General features: G+C 64.1%; 2 protein-coding genes across 3 annotated transcripts in view; both read left to right on the top strand.

Moving 5' to 3' along the window:
- The first annotated feature begins 8,117 nt into the window (after positions 1-8,117).
- On the top strand, positions 8,118-8,642 carry ASCL5 (achaete-scute family bHLH transcription factor 5). The gene has a single exon (XM_027976100.1). The coding sequence runs from the start codon at positions 8,118-8,120 to the stop codon at positions 8,640-8,642; it is 525 nt and encodes a 174-aa protein (XP_027831901.1).
- A 1,332-nt stretch (positions 8,643-9,974) lies between these two features.
- CACNA1S (calcium voltage-gated channel subunit alpha1 S) overlaps positions 9,975-23,643 on the top strand; it is a 55,843-nt gene continuing 42,174 nt past the window's right edge. For both annotated transcript variants that reach the window (XM_042229448.1, XM_027976013.2), the window contains exons 1-2: positions 9,975-10,211; positions 11,598-11,703. In XM_042229448.1, coding sequence (XP_042085382.1) covers positions 10,060-10,211; positions 11,598-11,703 — 258 coding nt within the window. In that variant the 5' untranslated portion in view covers positions 9,975-10,059. The remainder of the gene's footprint in view (positions 10,212-11,597; positions 11,704-23,643) is intronic.

Below are 23,643 nucleotides of genomic sequence, written 5' to 3'. Positions count from 1 at the left end.
GAGGGAGCTGAGTGCAGAGGAGTGCATCCGGGCTGGTGTGCAGACAGGCAGCGCCGAGACGCTTCCTCGCTGGGTCCCTCAAGGGACCGTAGAGGCCGTGGTTGTAATCATGTTTTGACCAGACGCAGAGAGCTCCAATACTCTCTAAAACGTGGAAACCTCCTGAGACAGACAGGAGGGTCATGGGGTGTCCTGAACCCACAGGAGAGGGACCCGGGGGTGCCTGCCAGCCCACGTCCTCCCAGGGACTCGGGGTGAGGACCCTTCCTCATAGGGACGTGCGGATGGTCCAGGGAGGGGCATGCGTGTGACCCAGGGGAGTGCGCTTCTCCCTAAAGACCCAGGCCACGGCTCTGTGTTCCCAACGGCCTGCGGCCTGGCGTCACCTCCCACTGACAGATACCCTGGATCCAGGCAGCGGGGCGGGAGGGTGGCTCGGGAAATCTTGAATTCTATTCTGTGGCCCCCGAAGGTTTTTCCCCACGTGACCCCAGCCACCTAGAAGGGAGGCTCCCTTGTGCGTTGAAGGGAGCAGAGCTTCCTTCTCCGAGTCTGCGATGCCCGGGGCCTCGGGCACCTGGGGTTGGCATGGGGCCGGGGCAGCAGCCCTGGTGGGAGATGGGCACGCTGCTGGCCTGGCAGGCAGCACGCGGGGCTGGAGGCTTCTGTGCTGCCCCCAACTCAGGGTGACTGGTTGCTGGGTCAGATAGCAGCCCCCTCAGAGTCGCCTGGTTTAGGCTTATGGTGCCTTTACAGCCCCTGGAGGGCGATTTCCCTTCCTCTCTCTTCTCCCTGGTATCAGCCCTGACTAATCCCATGTGCCCTGAGCCCCCTGGAGGGTAAGCCCTGTGCCAGCAGTGACCGGAGGGCCTCAAGGGATGTGCAGTGGGCAGCAGCGTGCATCCCTCCGGCTGGCTGGACCCCGCGCGCCCACTGACCTTGTAGCCAGGGTCCCGCCTTTGCTTCCCTCTCCCAGCCCCCCGCCTGCAACCCCAGCCCCATCCACTCCCACGAGGCTTCGGGCGTCTCTGAGCTCTTGCTACCCACACGCTCTCTGGAGTCTGCTGAAGGACCGCTTTATCCTGGTGAGGCTTGTCACATTAGCACTTCGGGGGCTCCGGGCTACGCGTCCAGACGTCCTGGCTCCTAAGCTGCAGCCCCTCCCCACCCCCACTTTGTGTGCAAATTACAGCCGGGGCAAGGGTTGGGATGGGCCTGCAGCACAGCCTCCTGAACCCCTTCCTCCTGGGTCTCAGGCTTCTCCTCTCCTCGGGCTGTTAAGAAACACTCGTTCCTGGCAGCGTGAGGACGCCTGGCCAGCCCCAAGGTGTACACCAGCTTCTCTCGGATGCCACATTCAACATCCATCAGCTGTGTGACCCTGGGAGAGTGACTTCACCTCTCCATGCCTCAGCTTTCCTACCTGTAAAGCAAGGGTGACGATCGTCCCTGCTTGGAGGATTCAGTGGCTGTGCACGCGTGTGCCGGTGTGTCCACGCACAGGCGTCACTGAGGAGAGTGCCTCACACGGAGGACACCGCCCTGTGTCTTCACTTGCTCCTCACCTCCTTCGGCTCTTACCTCTCAGATGCACGCAGTGAGCAGTGTCTACTCAGGAGCCCCAGGCCTGGGGGTGGATCTCCGCTCTGCCCTGTACCAGCTGTGTGACCCTGGGCAGCTGTGTGACCGTGGGCCGCTGTGTGACCCTGGGCAGCTGTGTGACCTCCTTGGGCCTCCGAGTCCTCATCGGTAACAAGGGGCCAGGGGCCCCCCAGGGCTGTAAGGAGCATGCTCAGAGCAGAAGTGAAATGCAAGGCATAGCCCTGCCTCGTCCACTTGCCTCCCCAGGCACAGCAGTCCGGGTGGTCCCCTGTGAGTGTCCCAGAAGGGGGTCAGGGGAGTTCGGAGCGTGAATCCCCCAGCGGGAGGTGTACACTGAGCGCATTCACCTTCTTCAGAGGCGTATGTGAACGCAGTTACCCTAGTCCTTCCAAGACCTGAGAAAGGGGCCGGGCCCTCGTGTACAGAGTCTCCCCTCTGGACGATCCCCAGGACAGACGTGGCTCTGGGAGACGCTGGACGCGGGGCTGGGCAGGGGTGGCACCTGCTGCCTCAGGCCCGCCAGAGCCACATCCCAGGATCTTAGTGCTCCAGGGGTCCTCCCAGGGCCGGGTCGGCCATGCTAGCAGTACCAGCTGCCAGGGATCCCTGGCACGGGACTCACGTACGGCTGAGGCGCCAGTGCCCCCATTCTGCAGGTGTGCAAACTGAGGCCTGTGCAGTGGCTCCCTCAGCAGTCAGGCAGAGTCAGGACCCAGTTCGGGAGGTCCAGCCTGCAGCCTCGCCTTCCCCTTGTGGGGCTGCCACTCACCTGGGGCTCCTGGGCCATGAGCCGTTTCCGGGAGCCCAATATTCCTCCTGGGGGCTGGGGGCAGCAGCCTTCAAAATCAGCCCCTGTGACTCCCCAGCGTCATAAATGCTGAGTACAGTCAGGCTGTTGGGAAGGATGAGCCCCTCTGCCAACGCTGGCCCCCACGAAATCCTGTAAAGATGAGGACTCTTCCCTCAAGAGTGGGGCGCCCCTGCGTGGCTAAGAAGGTCCTCAGGCCTCAGTCTGGACAGAGCCTGGTTAGCCAACCCCCACCGTGTGACCCGAGCGCTCCCGCAGCCTCTCTGAGCTGCCAGCTCCTCCTCTGTAACAGGCTGAGGGCTCCGGGCCAGAGAGAGCAGGGCGCCCACCAGGCCGGCCTCGGAAGGGCCCTGCCCATGACCTTCCTTCTGTGCTCCCCTCTCCCTTCCAGAGTCCCAGGGCTCTGCAAGGCTCCTCTCCAGAAGTGGCTGCAGGCAGCAGCCTGGGACAAACCCATGACGAGGAGGATGGCATGGGGGGCTCTGGGCTGGAGGGCTCACAAACAGCACTGCCTCACTTGTTCATCACACGCCAGCGGGGCACAGGGGTTCAAACCAGGCACCCGAGCCCTGCGGCTGCCCGGGGAACAGGGCGTCACTCTCTAGCCTCAAGGGCGCTCCTTGATCGTGGTCGCCGGGCCTGGTGCCCCTTCTCCTTGCTCAGATCCAGAGTATCTTGGAGATTCTGAAATGATCATTGTTGAGTTGAACTTGTTGAATATTGGGGTGAGAAATGAGGTGACCCTCCTAGAAATAATTACTGGCTATCAGACAGACTCCCCAGGGAGACTGTGACTTTTCTTATTAAAAAAAAGAAAAAGCATTTGCTTGTGCTGGAGATTTTAAGGTGAAATTCCCTGAAATGTATTCTACCCAATGTTAGGAGGCTTTAGAGCCCCACTGGGGGTTTCTTGAGTTAAATGCAAGCAGCTCTCTCCACTGAGGGGCTTTCTCTGGTTCGCGTCTCTAGGACAGGATGAAGGGGCTCGGTTCTCAAAGTGTCTGACCGCGGAGCACTCCGGGGAAAGCTCTCAACGGACACCTTCCCTGGAGGCAGGGGTGCAGCCCATGCGTGCTGTCGCTCCAAGTCCTTGGCTTCCTTACAGAGTCTCCCAGTTCAGGGCACCAGGGGCAGGGGAGGCTCTGAAAGACGTCTTCATGCAGGAGCCGACACACTCCATCAAGCACGATCTGCTGTAGGAACCCCCGAGAGGAAGGAGAGGCAGAGGGGTCGGAGAGCTCACCCCCTCCAAAGCCCACTTCTGGGCTCGCTCTGGGTCTGAAGTGACACACTCAGCCCATTTCTGGCCTCAGTCCCCCACCTCTGGCTCCAGTCCCGGCGCAGACAGGCACAGACAGTGAGAGAGGCTGGAAAGGTGAAACTGTAATCTACCCTGTAGACGGCCCAGCCCACTCAAAGCTCACAGCCCCTTGGCTTGATCATGATGGCTCATCCCTCCCCAGGGCTACCCATGACGACCAGCAAACACCTCTGCGGCAGGTACTGTGCGTGTCAAAGATGAAGCGAAGGCGAGTTCTTGCACTTACTGTTCACAGCCTGAGTCCGGGGGCCATGTCAGGAGGGGCTCCAAGCAGAGGGCTCTCTAGCGGCCTCCAGGACACTAAGAAGGTCCTCACGTATCACCCTGAACAGAGCCTGGTGAAGGCCCACTGGGGGTTTGAGAGGCCCACTGGGGGTCTCTGGGTTAAAGGCAAGCAGCTCTCCACCGCCGGCCTTTCTCTGGGACGCGTCTCCAGGACAGGATGAAGGGGCTCATTTCTCAAAGTGTCTGACCGCGGAGCACTCTGGGGAGAGCCCTCGGCAGACACCTTCGCTGGAGGCGAAGCCCACGCATGCTGTCTCTCCAAGTCCTGTGCTTCCTGGCAGGCAAGTAAGAGCAGAGGCTGGGGGAAGGGGGTGGGGGCCAGGCAACAGTGGACGCCTCGGAGAGTGAGGACCCGGGTGGGCAGGCCGTGCTCCGGAAGCCGTCAACAAGGAGCTGAGACGATGCGCCGTGGGCGGGGGGTGGCGGTGGGCAGTGAGAGCCTCTGGCAGGATGCAGACAAGAGGCTAATGGGGGAGGCAAAAGCACCTGCTGCAGAATTGCGAGCGGCGGGGACGCGGGAAGGGAGCCCAGGACCCCAAGGAGCCCTGCCCGCGAGGAGCCAGGTCCCTAGAAGGGTGGAGAGTGTGGCTTCAAGCCCTAGCCACCAGCGCCTCGTGGGCGGGGACAGCCCCACACACACTATCTCAGGAGCATGCTCTTAGCTAGTAAGTTGATTCATACTGACACAATCTGCAGCTTTTTTGTTCAAAATCCAAAATGTGTTTAATGATCCATCTTTTCTGTATCTGTATGTAATGAACAGGTAACTGATGTGAGCTGACCCACCCCCTCTGGGAGGTTAATGGAAAACCTCGTGGTTCTTCTCGGGGATCCTCCCTTAAGCTGAATTTTCCAAAAGCCCTGGGGAACTCAGGTTGGGGCAGTCCTAGTGGGTTCCTGACCTTGAATTTCAGCAAACTGCAGCTGCTATTGCTCCTCACCGCCACACAGTGTCGCTGTTGACACTGGTCCTGCCCATTCAGGGAGCAGAGGCCAAGGACTGGTCCCCAGCCGCCGTTCAGATCCCGCTGGGGTTCTGAGGATGGAGGAGGAGCCCCATTCTGGAGTTCTTAAGCTCAGGCAGGGGCCTTCTCGCCGGGTTCCCGGGGGTACGGCTCCAGCTACCATCCTCCTTAGAGCATCCTCAAGGGGCATTATCTTCCCAGGACCACCTGGGGACCTCTGGCACCACTCTCACCTGGCAAGAGCTCAAACAGCGCCCTCACCTGAACCTTCAGTAGAACAGCCCCTGCAACAGGAAGCACAGATTAGTAACAGCCCCGTGTTAGGTCAGCACCACCCTTCTGAACTTTTGATTGCAATGGGAAACTCTAGGAGAAATAGAGGGGGAGCTGGGGTGGGGGGAGACGGATAGGGGTGACAGTTCACGAGATCCCTGACTGTGGAACCTTGTGTAAGTCACTTCACCTGTATGAGCCTTGCCTTGCTCACCTCTAAACCGGATGAAATAAGCGTCCCTGGTGGCTCAGCCAGTAAAGCATCTGCCTGCAATGCAGGAGACCTGAGCTCCATCCCTGGGTGGGGAAGATCCCCTAGAGAAGAGAAAGGCAACCACTCCAGTATTCTTGCCTGGAGAATCCCATGGACAGAGGGGCCTGGAGGGCCACAGTCCTTGAGGTTGTGAGAGCAGGACACAGGACTTAGCAACTGGACCACCACCTCGGAAGACTGGCGTAGGAGTAAAAGTGACGCTTCACTTAGAGCACTCGGCGCTAAGCCGTGCACATCGAGGGTAATACTGGCAGCTGTTATTGCTACTATTTCAGTGCGTGCTTTGTGCACGGCTCCATCCCAGTTCCCAGGGCAGTCCCATCACAGACGCCCTCTTGAGGATAACCCACATCCTGCAGCCTTCTGCCCCTCGCCAGGACAGAGCCTTCCACAGAGGGAAACACAGGCCACAGTTCACCTGCAGCCGTGGCCTCACCTGAGCTCACTGCCACGTTATCAGTCCGTCAGTTCAGTCGCTCAGTCGTGTCCAGCTCTTTTCGATCACATGGACTGGAGCACACCAGGCCTCCCTGTCCATCACCAACTCCCGGAGTTCACTCAGACTCATGTCCATCGAGTCCGTGATGCCATCCAGCCATCTCATCCTCTGTCGTCCCCTTCTCCTCCTGCCCCCAATCCCTCCCAGCATCAGAGTCTTTTCCAATGAGTCAACTCTTCGCGTGTAGATGTAAATAAATTTCTGACCTCTACCAAATTATATTCAAATAAGTTGAATTTGAATAGGCAGGGATCACATGGGAGAGGACAGTCTGGATCTCGTATTTTCATAAAACAAGAGGACTGATTGCAGATAATTCTGAGCACCCCTTCCACGCCAGCACTGGCAAGGGACCAAGGGGCACTAGCTAAGAATGAGAGAGTCCCTGCCCTCTGGCAGCTTACTGTCTGGCTGAAGACTCAGAGCGCACAGCCTCGATCACCCGTGTCGGGGGCTGGAGAATTCAGACAGTCAGCACAGGCAGGACTGGGAAGCAAAGGGGCCACGACCGGCCGGGTCTGTGTCAGCCGAGGGGTGAGGTCAGGAGCAGGCAGAGTGTCAAGGGAGACTGGTCCTGATGCAGCGAAGGGGCTGCTTGGAAGAGACTGTCTGGAACCATCCCTTGGAAACTTCTCTCCCAAGGGGGTCCCTTGGAGGCCATGGAGCAGGGAAGGGGTGTGTGGTTTTGTCCCAAAGCCTCATATGCTCTTTCGAGAGCAGGTGCTTAGGGGACTGTTGACTCCCCAGAGACCCTCTGCAGAGAGTGGAGCTAGCCGGGCCCAGCCTGGGAGCTGGAGGAGGGAGTAATGAGAAGGTGCGGGGGCCTCTCGGGGGTCTGAGCCGCGTCCCCGGCTGGGGACAGAGCCAGCCCTCTGTCACACAGAAGGCCTGGCCCAGCTTCTGGCCCCTGCTGCCCCATCACTGCCCCCGGGGGTGGCGGGACCCTGAGGTCTCCAGTGGGTAGGGCACAATAACAGAGCCTGTGACGGGGCAGAGGGTACCGGCGGGGCACGCAGACACACAGGGAGAGGGTGGGTCAGTGATGACAGAGTGGGATCTGATAACCGCGGGTGAGGGGGCTAGGGAGGGGGTGGTAGCCCCTAAATGCAGCCCAGGCCAATCATTTCTAAAGCGACAGCGTCCCGGAGTCTGGGAAAGGCTGTGTGTAACTTAGTCCCGCGACCAGCCCAGCTTCCTGTCTCATCCACGCTGTCAGCTATTCAGCAAGCACTTACCCGTGCAGACTGGGCTGACAGGCTCTGCGCACCCAGAGGCAGGAGGGACAAACCCGGGGGGCCGGAGCCGGCTCATGCCCCCTTCTCCCCCTCCCCCAGCTCCCCAACCCTCCCCCAGGCTGGGGGCCTCCAGGTGTGAGGCCCCGCAGGTGGGAGTGACCAGGCCCCTCACTCTCAACGGAGAGGACATCGCCGGGCACTTTTACAAGGCAGGCCCTGGAGGAGGTGTCTTTGGGTGTATTTCTTTTCCTAATTGGTCCTTATGCAGCGTTATTCTCCTGGGAAGGATGCTTTAAATCTCTCCCTACTGGAAACCGTGGCTCAGAGAGGTCACCCCAGCAAGAAAGGGTGAACGCGGTCCAAACCCTGCTCCGCAAGTGTCTTCAGCAGCCCACCGCCTCCGCCCTGATGCTTACAACTGCTTTGGAGGCTCGCGGGGGTGAGGGGGGCCACAAAAGAGCCCCGAAAGAAAGCCCTTTTCTAACTGGCATGTCCACTCTCCTCTTTAGAGACGGTTCCCCGGGAGCCTCTGCGGCACGGCGCACTCCAGGCAGCAGGCCACGGTCCCCGAGGGCGGCGAGGACCAAGAGCCCAGCGCAGGGCCGCCGGAGCCACTGGGCTGCGCCCCTGGAAGGCCCGCGCCCGGCCCGGGATCCCGCCTCTGCGCGGCCGCCCAGTCCGCAGCGATGGCGCGCCTTAGGGGGACCTCGGAGCTTCCCCCGAGAGCAGAAAGAAGCGCTGACCAGTCCGTGCGCCCCGAGCCGCGGCCGGCGATGTGACTCGCCGCGCGCGTAGGGCGCGCAGACCCGAGCCGGGGCGACTCGGGGCTCGCTCGGTGCGGCTCCGCACGGCACCATGAACGACGACCCCTGCCGGGCTCTGGCGGCCCGCCGGCCCGCAGCGGCCCCCGGGCGCTTGCCTCTGGGCATCGGGCCCCCTCCGCGGCCGGCGCCCCCGGCCGGCGCCGAGCCCCTGGGCACCGTGCCCTTCCTGCTCTACCCGGGCGCCGCTGGGCCGCCCTACTGCGACGCGTACGCGGCCGCCTTCCCGGGCGCGCCCTTCCCTGGCGCCCTGGGCGCCTGCGACTACCCCTTCGAGCCCGCCTTCATCCAGAAGCGCAATGAGCGCGAGCGCCAGCGCGTCCGCTGCGTCAACGAGGGCTACGCGCGCCTCCGCGGCCACCTGCCCGGCGCCCTGGCCGAGAAGCGGCTCAGCAAGGTGGAGACGCTGCGCGCCGCCATCCGCTACATCAGGCACCTGCAGGAGCTGCTGAGCGCCGCCCCCGACGGCGCCGCGCCCCGCGAGCCCCGGGCGGCGCCCTCCCTGGCGCCCGGCTCGGCCGAGCCCTCCTGCGGCGAGTCGGAGGAGTGCAGCCACTGAGCAGGCTGCGGCCGCCCGGGCTCGGGGGGCTCTGGGTCCCCGGGGTCCCCGCCGACCGACGCTACGGGGTCCGCCGCATCCTCCCTGCGCCAGCGCCACCCCGGCCCCGGCCCCGGCCCCGGCCCTTACAGCCGGCGGACACGGGCACGAGAGAGGCCACCCTGGAGTCGGGCTCCGGCTTGGCCTCAGCCCCGCGCGGGAACAGGTCTAAGCCCAGGTTCCGGTGTGTACTCGGCCACTGCAGCCCTGATCTGTAAACCCCGGGCCCACAGGCGCAGCCCAGAAGGCAAGCCTGCTTTGATGGGCGGGCCTCGCCTGGACTCTCCAGGAGATGGCCTCAGACACCAGCGTCTCTTTGGGAGCTTGCCAGCCCGCCTCCCAGGGACACCCAGAGGGTGAGCTGCAGGCCCGGCAGCCTGCACCCAGCCCAGGGTGGGGTGGCGGGGGAGGTCGTGTGGCCCGTGCTGCTCCCTGGCTTCCTTACTGGAGGACCCAAGGCTCCCAGCCCGCAGCCCCCAGCCTGCAGTGTGGCCTTTTCCTTTCCCAGGTCGGGAGGGGACTGCTTCCCCTCATCCTGCGCTCCGTGGCATGCAGGCCGCGTGGGTGTATGTGCTGTGTTTGCACCAAGGGGCTAAATAAAGACGCTGGGCTCTGTGGTTCCGGGTCACTGTCCACCTCTTTTCCCTGGCGACCCAGTCTCCTTCCACTCAGAGCACTTGCCTGCGGGGGGTGTGGGGTGTTCTGTTCGCTTATGCATTCAGCTGACGTTCACGCAGAGCTCAGTACCTGCCGGGGCAGAGTCCCAGGGGCAGACACCTGCCCCTTGCACAGTTAGGGGCGGTGGGGTGAGGTGGGGAACAAAGGTGTGTACACCCAGGAGCCCCCCACCCCGGGGCGTGGGGGTGAGAGTGGAGGGTCTTGGCCAGACGGCTGCGGGTGGAGATGGGAGGGAGGGCTGTGGACTCCTACTGAGCCGGGCCACCCAGCACCTTTTCCGGATGGTGTCTTGGGGTGGGGAGGGGGACTAATCTTGACATCCAGGAGCTGGTGTCGGTGGTCCCTCCGTGGGCTCAGTGAGTCTGGGGGCTCCAGATCACTTCCTGAGCTCTCTGTCCACAGCTCCAGCCTGGGCCTGCGTGTGACCCTCCCCCTGCCTCCTTGGGGACATACCGGGATGCCGCCGGCTGGGCTGGGGAGGGGTGACAGCTGCCTGGCTGTGGAGCCGGGGGCTGGTCAGCGGGGAGCCAGAGGAGGCTAATTTTACCCCTGGAGCAGGGAGAGTGATCCTGCCCCGCCCGGCTGGCTCAGCAGGGCAGGCGCCCCAGCTCAGCCACCCAGTCCAGGAGGCGGGGGTGCTGGGCCGCAGGGAGGAGAGGGCAGCGGTAGGCGAGCAGGACAGGCCGAGGCCGCGGGAGCCATGGAGCCGGCCCCAGCCCAGGACGAGGGCCTGCGGAGGAAGCAGGCCAAGAAGCCCGTCCCGGAGGTCCTGCCCAGGCCGCCCCGGGCCTTGTTCTGCTTGACCCTCCAGAACCCTGTGCGGAAAGCCTGCATCAGCATCGTCGAGTGGAAGTATCCTTCAGGGGCTGTGCGGAGGGGAGGAGGGGGCTCAGTGATCACAGGCTCTGGGGGCCCGGCACTGGGGCCCAGGGGTGCAGCCGGGGGCTTTGGGAAAGGCAGCCCTGGCGCGGACGCAGGGGGCTGGGGGCAAGGCGCAGGGCCCCAAGGCCACCTCTGGAAGGTGCTGGAAGGCGTGGAGGCCCTGACATGGGATGGGGTGGCGGGGGCCGGCGGGGCTGGGAGGCCGGTGGGGTGGGCACTGAGCTCTGTGCAGACATCAGGCCCGGCTGGGCCGCACGCCCTGGGTACAGGGACGTGACCCCCTCCACGCTGGCATCAGCTCCGGGAGGAAGAATGATGAAAACGCCCGGCTTGCTGGGGCCAGGGGGACAGGCATGAGGCAGAGGGAAGGCTGTTGTCATGGGGGTGCTGAGCGCACCGGCTGGGAATATTTGGAATATTTCTGAGGGGCTTTGGAAGACCGGGCTCCCACCAGCTGTTGCCTAGAAGATAGAGAGGGAGGGAGCTGCAGGGGCAGAGAACCCGGAACCGGGGCGCCTGGTGGGACCGGGCCTGCCCCCACACTGCTGTGCCCACCCCGGGGCCCCCTGCCCGTTCCGTCTGGGGGGCCGAGGGCCTCTCTCCTGTCTCCCGGCGCCTCTCCAGGCCTCTGCCCTGAGGCCACCTCTCCCCAAACCCAAGGAAGGTGGCTGGAAAGGGCACGGGGCCTACCCGTGAGCTGTGGACACAGGGCGCATCCCCGCTATCAGCTCACGCACACCTCCGCTCCTCCATCTTCACCCCTCAGTCCCCACCACCCGCACCTCCCCTGGCGGCCTCCCCCAGGGCCCCTACTGCTCACCAGCAAGTCCAGGGAGCCTGGGGGTGCCCTCTGGCAAGCAGCTGGCTCGCCCTGCGCAGGGGGTGCTGGGACCTGGGGGTGCAGCTGCCGCGGGGCAGTCTCCCCTGCTCAGGCCACAGAGGCCAGGTTTCAGGGCACACAGCCGCTCCCTGTCCTGCCCCAGGGGCCTCACCTGGCTCGTACCAGCCCAGCCTCCCTGGCTGCTCCTCCGAGGCCCGGAGGACTGTCTGACTGTAGCGCCTTCAAGGGGACAGAGGGGTGGGTGGCCGGGCGAGAGGTGGGGGTGTAGGGACTGAGATGGGACTCAAGACTCCCTGAGCGTTGGAACTGAGTAGCCCCATACGGGAGCCAGTGCCTCGAGGTCCCTGAACTTCTCAGTCAACCCCCTGAAGGAGGAGGGTCCCCGCCCGCACCCCCGCCAGGAGCAGAAGTGCGATGTGGGCCCGTCGCTGGGCCTCGGTGTCCACAGAGACCCCCCGTGCACTCTGCTCCACCCGCAAGTCCCGCGCCTCACTCTCTCCTTGACTCTGCCGCAGACCCTTCGAGACCATCATCCTACTCACCATCTTTGCCAACTGCGTGGCCCTGGCCGTGTACCTGCCCATGCCGGAAGACGACAACAACAGGCTGAACCTCGGCCTGGTAAGAGAGTGTGGTCCCGCCTCTGCTGGCCTGCTGCCCAGTGGGGGATGCTGGAGCTTCACCCCCACCCCCCTGGGAGGGTAGAGACCCCTGTCCCCGAGACTTGCAGGGGGGGCTGAGCGGCTCTGAGCTCCGCAGGGAAACCTGGCTGGGCTGGATTCCGTCATATCAGCAGCCAGCACTGAGCAAGTACCCGCTGTGCCAGCTCCGTGCTAAGTGCTGAGGCAATCCAAGCAGGGGCTGGAAAGGAATGTCCAGACTTGGGAGCATTTCAGAAGGGAATGAGTTTGCTAAGAACAAAGATCAGAGAAAACAGGGGCCCTGCGAGCTCAGCGGGCTGACCTCCTAACAGGCCGGAGAGAGGCAGCGCTTTCCTGGTTTAGAAGCCAGTTTTTATAGCCTCAAGACAAAGAAAATTCCTGCTGGCAGGTTGCTGCTGGGTGATTGGTTGGGTGGACTTCCCAGGTGGCACTAGGGGTGAAAAACCCACCTCCCAAAGCAGGAGCTGTAAGGGACATGGGTCCATCCCTGGGTGGGGAAGCTCCCCTTGGAGGAGGGCATGGCAACCCGCTCCAGTATCTCTCCTGGAGAATCCCATGGACGGAAGAGCCTGGTTGGCTACAGTCTTTGAGCCACAAAGAGTCAGACGAAACTGAGTCAACTTAGCTCGCGCGCACGCACGGTTGGTCAGAGTGCTATAGGTTGAGCATGGGGTCAGCGTTTTGGCCTAATTTGGAGTCAGGAAGCTCGTTAGTGATGATCAGGGGGCTTTGGCAAAGGTTACGAAGGGCCTCAGTCAGCTTTGGAGGTGGCCTTGGTTCTGGCTCCACCCCTGTGGCCGCAGGACTCACTGCTGAGCACCGTGTGAGAGTGGGCTGTGTCCTCCGCACCACAGCCCCTAAGCCAGTCCCGTTCGGCAGATGCAGAGACTGAGGCTTAGTGAGGCCAGTGACGGGGCTGAATGCTGATCTCCCTTCCCTGGGTGTGACTTGGAAGAAACGCGCTTCTGTGGAGCTTGCTTTTCTGCGGGAGTTTATGTCAGCACCACGCTCCCTTCGGCCCAGCACCCACAACACGTCCACAGGCCAGGGAATGCCGCAGCTGGAGGGGGTTTCCTGGGTCAGGTTGTCTTGCTCCTCCCTGCCTCAGTCTGTTTGTGATGAGAAAACGGAGGCTTGGAGAGGATAAAAGATGGACTTACCGAAAGCCAGATCATAGTCCAACGCCCAACGTTGCCCAAGTGCCGGCTCTGCGTGAACATTTTGCTTTATTGTCTCGTTCCTCCCCCGTGAGGCCGTTAGGCCCTTTATGAGACGAGGAGACTGAGACCCGGGGGGTCTGCGTTCCCTGCCCAGGGTCCCCCCACATGTCTGTCTTCCCAGAGAGTCTGACTCGGGCTCTGACTTTCAGCCTTGACTGGATCACTGTGCTGCCAACGTGGCAACAACCTGGAGGCTCCTGGAAAGCCACTGGAGGCCGTGGCCCTGGGCACCTACCACCCAGGCTCCCGGGGGACAGGGCGGTGCACCCCTTCATGTCAGCAGGCGTTCCGGGCACTAACTCTGCAGGGAGGGCAGGAGGAAGCCGGCCGCATGTGTCCAGGGCCTGGAAGGGCAGCGCTGTCTGTGCCTCTGTGTGGCGCTGCTTTCCCCGGGATCCATCTGTCTCGGGTTGGGGAGAAGCTGGGAGTCTAAGTGTGTGCTTGGCTATAATTGGAAAAATGCAGAGCGTGGGATCCGACATGGGGGAGACAGGTGTGGGGAGGCACTCCTCGGAGCCCGGGTCCCAGGACGGGTCCCTTCTCTATGCCCTGCATCCACCCCGCCCTTCAGGGGTTCCTGTCTGGGGGCGTTGGTTCCGTTTCAACTCCCTAAAAGGTTGACAGCTTTGGGAAAGCACTCCATCCTCCGGAGAGTATCAGAGATCTTAGCAGGCACGTTGCCTTCCATCTTGAAACAAAGCAGCCCCCTCAAAAAGTCCAGACAGTGCTGTGGGCTGAGTGAGAGCGCCTGCAGAGATGAGGCAATGCACGCCCCTGGGCAGGACCACGTGGGAAGCCTTCCCAGACAGCCACCGCCACGGCGAGGGTTGGAGCTGGACTGGCTGCTGCTCGTCCGTGAGGGACCCCCACTGTGAGGGCCCGGGTTGGGGGGACGCTGAGGCCGGCTCCCGCTCCCGCAGCACCCACGGCTCCCACGGCTCCCACGGCTCCCACGGCTCCCACGGCTCATATAGCTCACACAGCTCATACAGCTCACACGGCTCCCACGGCTCACACGGCTCCCCACTCACACGGCTCACACGGCTCACACGGCTCCCACGGGTCACACGGCTCCCACGGCTCCCACGGGTCACACGGGTCACACGGCTCCCCACTCACATGGCTCACACGGCCGGCTCCCCGCTCCCATGGCTCACACGGCTTCCCGCTCACACGGCTGAGGTCTCCCGCCTCCCCCTTGTCCATTATGTGTTTATCGTCCCCAAAAACCGGCGAAAGGGAAGTGAGGGTGGGCAGAGCAATGGGGAGGGATCAGGGGTCTTTTTCTCTTCTTCCCACGATTGGCTGCCTTACAAGAACCTGAGGAAGGCCAGAGAACTCCCGTCTCCCACCCCCAGCCTTCCAGCAGAGCCATGGTTGGGAGAAGGGAGGCGCCCGGACCACTGTTCACTCTCTTGTTCATTTAACAAACACTGTCGAGTGCTCGTCCCCGGCACCCACGGGGGTTGGCCTTGTGAACCAGAGTTCCCGTCTGCACAGAGGTCAGTCCAGTGCCTCAGGCGAGCAGTAAAGGAACAGGAGGCGCGCAGGGTCGGGGGGCGCGAGCACGCTGTCCTGGAGGAAAACCTGGGTGAGCCATGGGGTCAGGGAGGCCCCAGAGGGTGGCAGGTCTGGCCTGGGCCGGGAGCGCAGAGGCGGAGTCCCGGACGGTGGCCTGCTCGGGCGGGCGCCGTGCTTGGGACAACGCTTGGCAGTGGTGGTGGCAGCAAATCTTTCACCGTCTCGTCTCTGTTTTGTGAGCGGGGCCCAGCAGGGGCAGGTGCACGGCCGGGACCTGGGGGCAGTGGCTCACTCACGGTCCCGCTTTCTGCCACCTCCCCGCCTTCCCTGCCTCTAAGGACAGACTCTCAGCTCAGGCCCCGACCTCTGGGGCCCTGGGCCCCCTGGCAGGACCTGTCCGAGGTCCTGGGAGGGTCAGGTTTATGCCCATGCGCCATGCGGTGTGTCCGGACAGCTGTCCCCAGCCAGGGCTGCCTGTGCCGTGGCCCGCTCAGTGGTGCCCGGCAAGGTCCAGTCCCCCACCCTCCAGTGCTCAGCATACCCCTGGGGGAGGCCTGTCCCCGTCAGGCGGAAGCAGTGGGCCTGTGTGCAGGGGGACGCCCAGTTCCACACCCAGCTCAGGCCGGGGCACATCTGGGTCATCGGGTGGGGGGGTGCCTGGGCGGGTCTGCACCCGCCAACATTAAACAGGCCGTAGCCCACCAGGAGAGGCTGCCAGGGGGAGCACGGTGGCAGGAAGGTGTCCCAGCACCTTCAACGGCGCTGGCCTGGGCCAGGCCCGCACGCGCCCCGTCCCTGGGCCACAGAGGCTCCCCGACTCCGGGCGACTGCAGGCTGGTGGGGGCGGGCCTCGTGCAGCCCTGGGCAGCTGGCCCCTCACTCGGGGGGGAGCCCTGACACCTGTTCTGAGAACGAGCACACCCCCACCCCGGGAGGCTGGGGCCCCTCCGGGAGCCACTCCGGCCCCACCCACCAGCTCTCAGCCAGGCTGACAGGCTGATCTGGGGGCCCCCGTGACGCTTCGTCAGGGGGAAGCCCTGGGTCAGAGCGGCAGGGGAGGCCGAGGCCCAGAGACGGCCAGGAGGCCTGGGGAGACGCCGTGGTCCGAGACCCGTGAAGGCGGGGTCGGTGCCCGCGTCCCGACCACTGTGGCGGCGTCCCAGCCAGCAGGGGGGATGTGGGCCCTGCCTCAGCCAGGCGGGAGACGCAGATGGTGGCTCAGAGAGGGGCCCTGGGGCTGCAGCTGTGTGATCTCGGGCGAGCTGCTGCGCTACTGTGCGCCCTCACCTGTGAAAGGCGTTAGCGCCGTACACTTCCGAGAAGGCTCTGCCTGAGTCGAGACCTGCAGGTTGTGCCACCTCGTCTATCAGCACAGGAGCCCTCACTGTGCTGAGCCTCAGCACCCCTGTGGGGCTTCCCGGCCGCAGAGCCCCAGTCACAGAGGCCCGGGTTGTTCTGGACTCAAAGGATGGAACTCGAGTCGATGACCAAAGGATTATCTCAGACAAGGTCTTCCTCTTCCCCCCACCCGCCGTCTGTGTCCGACCTCCTTAACCCTTTTCTTCTTCCAACATCTGATTTATCTGGACGGCTTTTCTGGCCTCCACCCGAATGCCATCATCACCATCTTCGTCCTGGGCGTCATCCGTTGGGCACCTGCCCTGTGCCGGGCACTGCTCTGGCATGCGCAGGGCCTCACTGCCCTGGATGCCCACCATGGCCCCACAGGGCAGCACGGTTTTATGGACGAGTAAACTGAGGCACAGCGCCCGTCCAGTGGGCTCTGCAGCAAACCTGGTTGGGCGCTGGGCGTGGCTCCCTCCTCATCAGAAGGGGACGCAGGAGGTCTCTGCTTCCCCAGGGAGTGGTCCCGGGCGGGGCTGGAGGAGGGGCCGTCCAGGACAGCAGCTCCTGGCGCCTCCCCAGGACCCCTCTCTCTAGACTGTGGAGTTGCTGCCACGCAGGCCAGGGAGGAAGCTCGGAGATCCGGCCCCACATCCACAGCCCCCAGAGGGCAGGCAGGCTGCTGTGTGCCTGCAGGACTGACCCACACTGCCTGTGCCAGGGGACCCCCAGCCTAGTGCAGGCGGCGGACGCCGCTCACACAGGCCAGTGTGTGTCAGGGAAGCAGGAGGGCAGAATAGACCCTGAGCCATCCTGGGGCCAGTGGGAGGGCAGAGGGGTGGAAGCCCAACTAGGACCCAGGGCGCCGGCCGCAGCCCAGGACCCCAGGAGGTCAGCTCCACCGCTCTAAGGCCCACCTGCTCCCTGAAGCCTGAAGGGGCCCTGCCCCGGGGGGGACCCCGGACTGAATTAATGAAGGGAAACCTTTGGGAGCGTCTCCATGCAGCCGGGGCCAGAGCAAGGGACCCACGCGGAAAATCAGCGGTGGCAGTGCCGGAGTGACCAGTTCTGGGGCAGGCTGGAAACACTGCTTTAGCTGCTTATCTGTCACTGTGTCCACAAGCAGAGGGTAAAGACATGACTCTGATTAAAACAGAAGGAACACAGGTCATAGGCTGATTCAACGCATAGAGACCAAGAAGCTATGACCCCGGAGAAAACATGACAGGCTAGGGTTGCCGGATGAGACGCCCAGCGGGCTGGCGTCCTACAGCGAGTGTCCAGCAGGGACGGTCTCTATCAGGCAGGAGTCTGTGCTCCTACTGGGCAGAATCCTGAGAGTCAGAGGGACAGCCCCAGGTCAGTGGTTTCCAGGGTAGGAAGGGGAGGGGCTCTCAGTGACAGTCTAGAGGCTGGGGGGAACGTGTGTCCTGAGCGTGTGTAAGCATGTGTCCTGGGCATGTGTCCTGGGTGTGTCTCCTGAGAGTGCGTCCTGAGCTTGTGTAAGCATGCGTCCTAGACATGTGTCCTGAGCGTGTATCTTGGGTGTGTGACCTCAGCGTGTCTTGGGTGTGTGTCCTGTGTGTCCCGAGTGTGCGTCCCAGGCATGTCCCTAGCGTGTACCCCAGGCGTGTGTCCCGAGCATGTACTCCAGGCGTGTGTCCCGGGCGTGTGTCCTGAGCGTACGTCCTGAGCGTACTGCTCATGTCTATAGGGCAGAGGCCAGGGGTCTGCTCCGCTGCCCCCAGTGCACAGGACCGCCCCCTCCTGCCGACCAAGAGCCGCCCACCCGCAGGAGAGGCAGGGTGGAGGCCCCGGCAGACCCCTCGGCCAGGCCTGCTAGCAGAGGTTCCAGCAAGGGCCCGGTGCTGACTTCCGAGGTCGGGAGGATTTGCTGACGCTGGTCAGGCTGGCCTGGGGCAGCCAGGGGGCTGAGGGGCTGGCCCTCCCCACCCCCACCCTGAGCCTGCCGGCCATCGGGCCCCTAACATTCCTGGGCTCGGATTGCCGTCTTTTTATAGGGTCCGGAATGCGCCCGCTGCCGCTCGGCCCACCCCACCTCCCCAGGAAGCGGCCCACACTGGCCTTGCCTGTCAAAGACCCCGGGCCAGCCGGGCACAGGGGTCCAAGCCCGGGCCACTGCTTGGGGGTCTGGCGAAATGCCTGCCCTCTCCCACCGGGGTCTCAGAGTTCCCCACGCTCCTCCGTGCCCCTCTCAGCCCAGGTGCTGCGTGGGCACCAAGAGGTGGGTGGACAGAGTCGGAGCTGCCCTGCACGCCTGGCCCAAGATGTTGGCCCCGGGGGCCCGGCGGAGCCCGGTCTGGCTCTGGTGCAGCTCCCTGCAGTCTGTGAGCCCCGGCTGGGGGCAGGGGTGGATTCCCCGTCCTCCAGAACTGTCGGGGGAACGCGTCTGTCCGGCCACACGGGGGTGGCTGAGGAGGTGGCTGTCGCCTCCCCTCTCTGTCCCCTCCTTGTGTTCCCAGCCCACCGCCAAGCCCTGAGGAACCCAGGCCTGGAGGGCAGAGGACAGGATCTGACGAGCCCCCCGGGGGTCCCCGTGTGAATTTTCTCCCCTCCCAGCATGACGTGGTGGTTGAGGTCATGGGGCCTGGGTTCTCATCACGGCCCTGCCAGTCGGCCGCTGTGTGATCCTGGAGAAATTACTTAACCCCTCTGTGCTTTGGTTTCCTCATCCGTTCGGTGGGGGTAGGAGTGCTGCCTTTCCAGGCCCCTGTGAGGATGACGTGCGTGTGTGTCTGTGTCTGTGCGCATGTGCGTACATGCGTGTGCATGTGTGTGCGTGTGCATGCGTGTGCGTGTCTCTGTGCACGTGTCTCTGTGTGCGTGCACGTGTGCGTGCGTGTGTGCACGTGTGTGTGTGTCACTACAGGAGGGCCTGGCGCACCAGCTCAGTGACGCAGCGCGGCTGTCAGCACGCCGGCCCAGGCCCCATTTCCTGCCCATGACGTGGGTGCCTCGCTTTCTTGCCCCCCCAGGTGAGCGGCTCCCCCTGCGGCCCTCCGCCCTGCCACCCACCTCTGGACACACTCCTGACCCCTACCCAGTGCGGGCCCCGCGGGAGCTGGTTCTCCTCCTGTGAAGGGAAGCAGAGGCCAGGGAGTGGGGACAGGCTCAGGTCTCGTCCATGCTGGGAGGGTGCGTCAGGATGAATGCAGCTACTGCCCTCCCGCCAGCGGGCCCTCCTCCCAGCCTGGAGGCTGAGGGGTCCTGCAGACACACCCCAGGGCCTGCATTCCCGGGCACTGGCGCCTCAGGCCGCAGGCCAGCTCCCCGGGACACCGGGGGCTAAGCCAGGGCAGGTGGGCCAGGGCCTCGCCCCCACCTTCCTCACGTCCACGCAGGAGAAGCTGCAGAGTAGGGGTGCCCAAGAGGCGCCCCCTTTGCTCCCAGAAGCCGGCCTCGCCTGGGCCCTACGCCCAGCCCTCTAGGATGGACAGAACCGGACCGTGTTTGGTCTCCGCTCACTCCGTGGCCCGGCCCCGGTCTCAGGCGGCGCCCGGCAGCCCCATCCGCCCTCGCGGCCACAGCGTTCTAGACACGTGGTTCCCCGGGCCACTGTCTGCTGTCCCTGCGGGCAGTTCAGGAAGCAAGAGTCCTTGGCAGGGCTGCCCCTTGCGGTCTCAGGGGTCCCCCGGTGCCCTCAGACCCTGCCGCAGCTCAGGGAGCTGTGAGGAAGCAGGCTCTCGAACCTCCAAACCATGGGCTGAGGCTCTGTTTTGCTGGGGAGATGGCCCCCCACTTCAAGCCCTCCCACACACTGGGGTGGGGGGCTTTAGGAGACAAACCTCCCGACCTGCCCCCTACATCTCCAGGGGCAGCGGGCCCAGGGTCTGCTTGGGGAGCAGAACGGGGAGGACCCGGGGTGGGGAGCATCTTGGAGCAGCAGCACCCGGGGGCCTGCTCCGAGCACGGCCGTGAGACCCCACGGCACCCCCTGCACACAGGCTCCCTCTCTCAGCCAAACCCGCTCCGGCCCGTTGACGCAGATGGTCCTAACAGTGAACAACTGTGAGTGGAAAAGCGGAACGCTCCAGGCCCACCCCAGCAAGATTTGTGTCTGAACAGGTCACAGCGCCTGGGCCCTAAGGCAGGAGCCTCAGGCCTGGGGGTTGGAGAGGACCTGCCGCCTTCGGAACTGTGACTGGAGCTTCCCGGCTCCATCACCCTGCCCCGGAACCAGCCTGTGGGGCCTTTCTGTGGACCCTGCAGGGCCCAGAGCCCTCCAAGGGGCCGCTGGCGTCAGGGATGCTGGTGTCCAGGCCCACTGTCCTGAAGGCCCCAATGTGGTCAGACAGGGGGACCGAGGCCTGCGGACCTCCGGAGGGAGCCCCGCCCCACCCCCACCTCCCCACGGAGCCCAGGGCCTCAGGGCACAGAGAGTCGAGCCAGGATGACTGACCCCTGGAGACAGAGGCAGCAGCAGGATGGGGTGCGGTCTGAGCCCCACTGTTCTCAGCCCAGGGCTTAAGGGGGTCTGGCTGCAACGCCCCCAGGAGCAAGGGAGTCAGGGTCACAGAGCAGGCCTGCCTCCAGCCAACACTAGTTCTGGAGCCCCAGTGAGCAGCCTGTCTGCGGAGGGATGTTTGCTAGTTAAGGCCCTTCCTTGCAGGGGTTTCTCTGGGGGCTCAGTGGAAGAATCTGCCTGCAATACTGGAAAGCCAGGTTAGACCCCCGGGTCAGAAAGATGCCCTGGAGGAGGGCATGGCAGTCCACTCCAGTGCTCCTGCCTGGAGAATCCCGTGGACAGAGGAGCCTCGCAGGCTGCGGTCCACGGGGTCGCACAGAGTCGGACGTGACTGGAGCGACTCAGCACGCGCTGCAGGGAGCTGGTCTCAGCTCCTGGTCAGACAGGCTCATGGTGCTCACCCAGGCAGTGCCAGGGCTCTGGGGTGGGCACTGTCTCCCTGCGTGGGTGTCAGAGCCTGGGGTCCAGCGTCCCCTCTCAGAAACGGAGATGGCGAGGCCTCTGAGGCATGTGGCATCAGAGATGGGATTTTCTGCTGTGTATTCATTCAGCAAATGTTCCTTGAGGCCCTCCTGTGTGCCAGGCGGTCCCACGTGCTCCAGCATGGAGCTTTGCGGACGACCTATGAGGCCAGAGCTGTCTGTGGCTGGAGTGTCGCGTCCTCTGTGGTCTGACGGGTGCTCCTCCCCCGCGGACCTCGTCAGCGCTGAGCTGTGCGGGCTGGCCCCGGGGCTCGCCACGTGGCTTCTGTGAGCCCACCTTGGCCTGTGACCTGCCCGCGTGCCTGGGGGTTGTACATGTTGCTCTGACAGTTCCCAAAGGCCGCTTCTGGAGCCTTCATGGCGCCCACCGCAGGCGGGGACCAAGGGCCAGCGCTGGGGACACCGATGCCCATGCCGGTGCTGGACGCAGGGGACAAGGCAGCAGCTCCAGGCTGTACAGTGAGGCGGGCGGACGGTCAGGAAGGACGAGACGGGGCGTGGCCAGCGGGGTCAGCTGCTGACAAACACCGCAACCTTGGGATGAAGATAGTGGGGGGAGGGAAGGAGGGGTCCTGGGCCCCAGCGATGACGCTGGAGCTGGGGTCCCAAAGAGAGAAGGGTGCGGTCGTGGGGCTCTCTCAGAAGGACAGTCCCGGCAGAGCAACAGCAAGGGCAGAAGCCCTGAGCCCCGGTGACGTCAGGGGAGCCGTGCCTGGCGTGGGGGTGGAGTCCTGCCATGAAACCTTCCCTCAAGCCCCACCAGCAGAGACTCAGGGACGCCACCTAAGGTGACCTTTGCCCGCTCCCCAATCCCATTGCTGATGGGGACCACTGCCTCTTCTGTTTGGCGGCAGAGAAACCACGGGCAGCCCCAAGCTTCGGGACCCCACGTGTGGTCTCAGGGCTGCAGCTGGGGGAGGGGTGGTGAAGAGCGCCCCATGTTTGCGGGGACAGAGGGACACATGGGAGGAGCTCACCCTGGGAGCTCAGAGGGCTGTTGGCGGGTGTGAGGTCTGCTGGGCTGAGGGGCCCGGGGATGCAGGCAGAGGGGCAGTGACAGCAGGGGATCCAGGGGCCTGGATGTCACGTGGGGGGTGTCCAGGGGTCGTATGGGCCTAGAAGGTGTGGGGGCAGAGGTTGTGTGAGTTTGGGGGCAGGCGGGTCAGAAAACGTTAGGGTGCAGAAAGGTTTGGACATGGTAGGTGCTGGGGCCCAGGGCAGAGCAGTGGGAGGCGTCCAGAGAGAGCCAGGTGGGAGTCCCACTCAGCAAGTTGGTGCCATCGGCCTAGCCAGGACCGTGTGGAGGAGCGGGATCTGGGGAGGGGCGTTCAGGTAGAGGCGGGACACATGGAGTCCAGCCCTGGCCGCCCCCGGACAGGACCGCGGGCCACGGCTCCGTGAGAACCAGCGGGGCGGTGCAGGGGGACACAGGCACAGCCGAAGGGAAGGGGGCACGGGGGGAGCAGGCACCCAGGGAGCTCCAGGAAGGCTGGCCACCGGGGCCTTCAGATGGCCTCCAGGGTGGCGCTTAGTCAGCAGCAGGGAGAGAGCCAGGGCCGGGGGCCTGCGGTGACTCCACGTGACTCCGTTCCTGTGGCGGAGGAAGGGGCCCAGCCCCCTGCCTCGGCGGGACGCATGTACACACAGGTGCCCACGCAGAGCTCGGTAACTCCACGCACGTCAGGGTCGGGCCGGAGCTAACAGCAGCGGACCCTGAATGACCCGTGGCCTCGACAAGCTCCCTGGTGGCCAAGCAGAAGCAGGATGGGCAGGGGCAGGTGCAGGCGCCCCCTCCCTTGCCGGTGTGTGGCCGGCCGCCTGGCCTGTGAGCTCTGCAGCTATTCTGGGCCCTGTTTTCCCTCCGCTAAGCCCACTTCTGCCCCTGGGGCAGCAGCCGCTGGAGTGTTTAAATGCTGACTTGACTTCACTCACTGCTCCTTCTGCCCCCTCGGGCTGCCAGACTCCCAGTGGCCTGCCCTGCAGGAGACGGGACCCCCATCCCCCTCAGCTCTGCTGTGCCGCCCCCACCCTCGCAGGGAGCCATGGGATGGCCCCTGGACAGTGACCCCTCACCAGGGCCATGGCCCCAGTTCCCGGCTGCCTTACTTAGCTCAAGCACAGGCCCTACACAAGCCCTTCAGTAGGATGCAGCCTTACCTTCCAGTCCTACCGTGCCATTTTCTGGAAGAAGGAGAAAGCTTTGGGCTTACAAGCTGGTGGAAGAAATAAAGGGCCCGTTAAGGAAAGCAGGTTTAGCCCACATGTGCCTCAGTTTTCCCCTCTGGACAGAAAGGGAAACTGTGCTTTCAGGAAAACTCTCTAAATACTAAATGTGGAGGTCTCTGAGACCGGATCTGTGTGAATGAGCTGTTGGGGACCTTGCCTCCCAAGCCTACCCTTTTGGAAGTAAAAGTGAATTCTTGTCCGAGCCGCTAACCGGGTGGCCCTAACGTACCAATGGCTCTGCCGGGTGCTGGCCAGGCAGGGGCAGGTGACCCGTGGGGACACAGGTGTGGGTGGTAGGGCTCAGGCCTCCTCGTGCAGGGCCGTCCAGGAGTCGAGCCTGTGGGAGGCATGGGGCGGGGGCGGGGGCGGGTACAGAGCTCTGAACCCTGGCTCAGAAGACAGTGGTGTCAGCCTGGAGCCCTGACAGGGTGAGCTGCTACTTTGGAAATAGCTGCCTCCTAGACCCGGGGACAGGGAGGGGTGACTGGGCCAGGGTGCGGGTGGAGCGGGGTCTGGAGAGGCCCAGAGGAGCCCCCCTTCAGTTGGGGGCTGGGCGGTGGGGGCTGAGCCAGGAGCCTTAGCCCGTGAACTCTAGGGCCCCCGCCACGGCAGCGACCCCA

Source organism: Ovis aries, chromosome 12, assembly GCF_016772045.2.
Source record: "Ovis aries strain OAR_USU_Benz2616 breed Rambouillet chromosome 12, ARS-UI_Ramb_v3.0, whole genome shotgun sequence".
Taxonomy (NCBI): Eukaryota; Metazoa; Chordata; class Mammalia; order Artiodactyla; family Bovidae; genus Ovis; species Ovis aries.
Note: the sequence above shows the minus strand (reverse complement) of the source record. Positions and strands in the feature narration are given on the sequence as shown.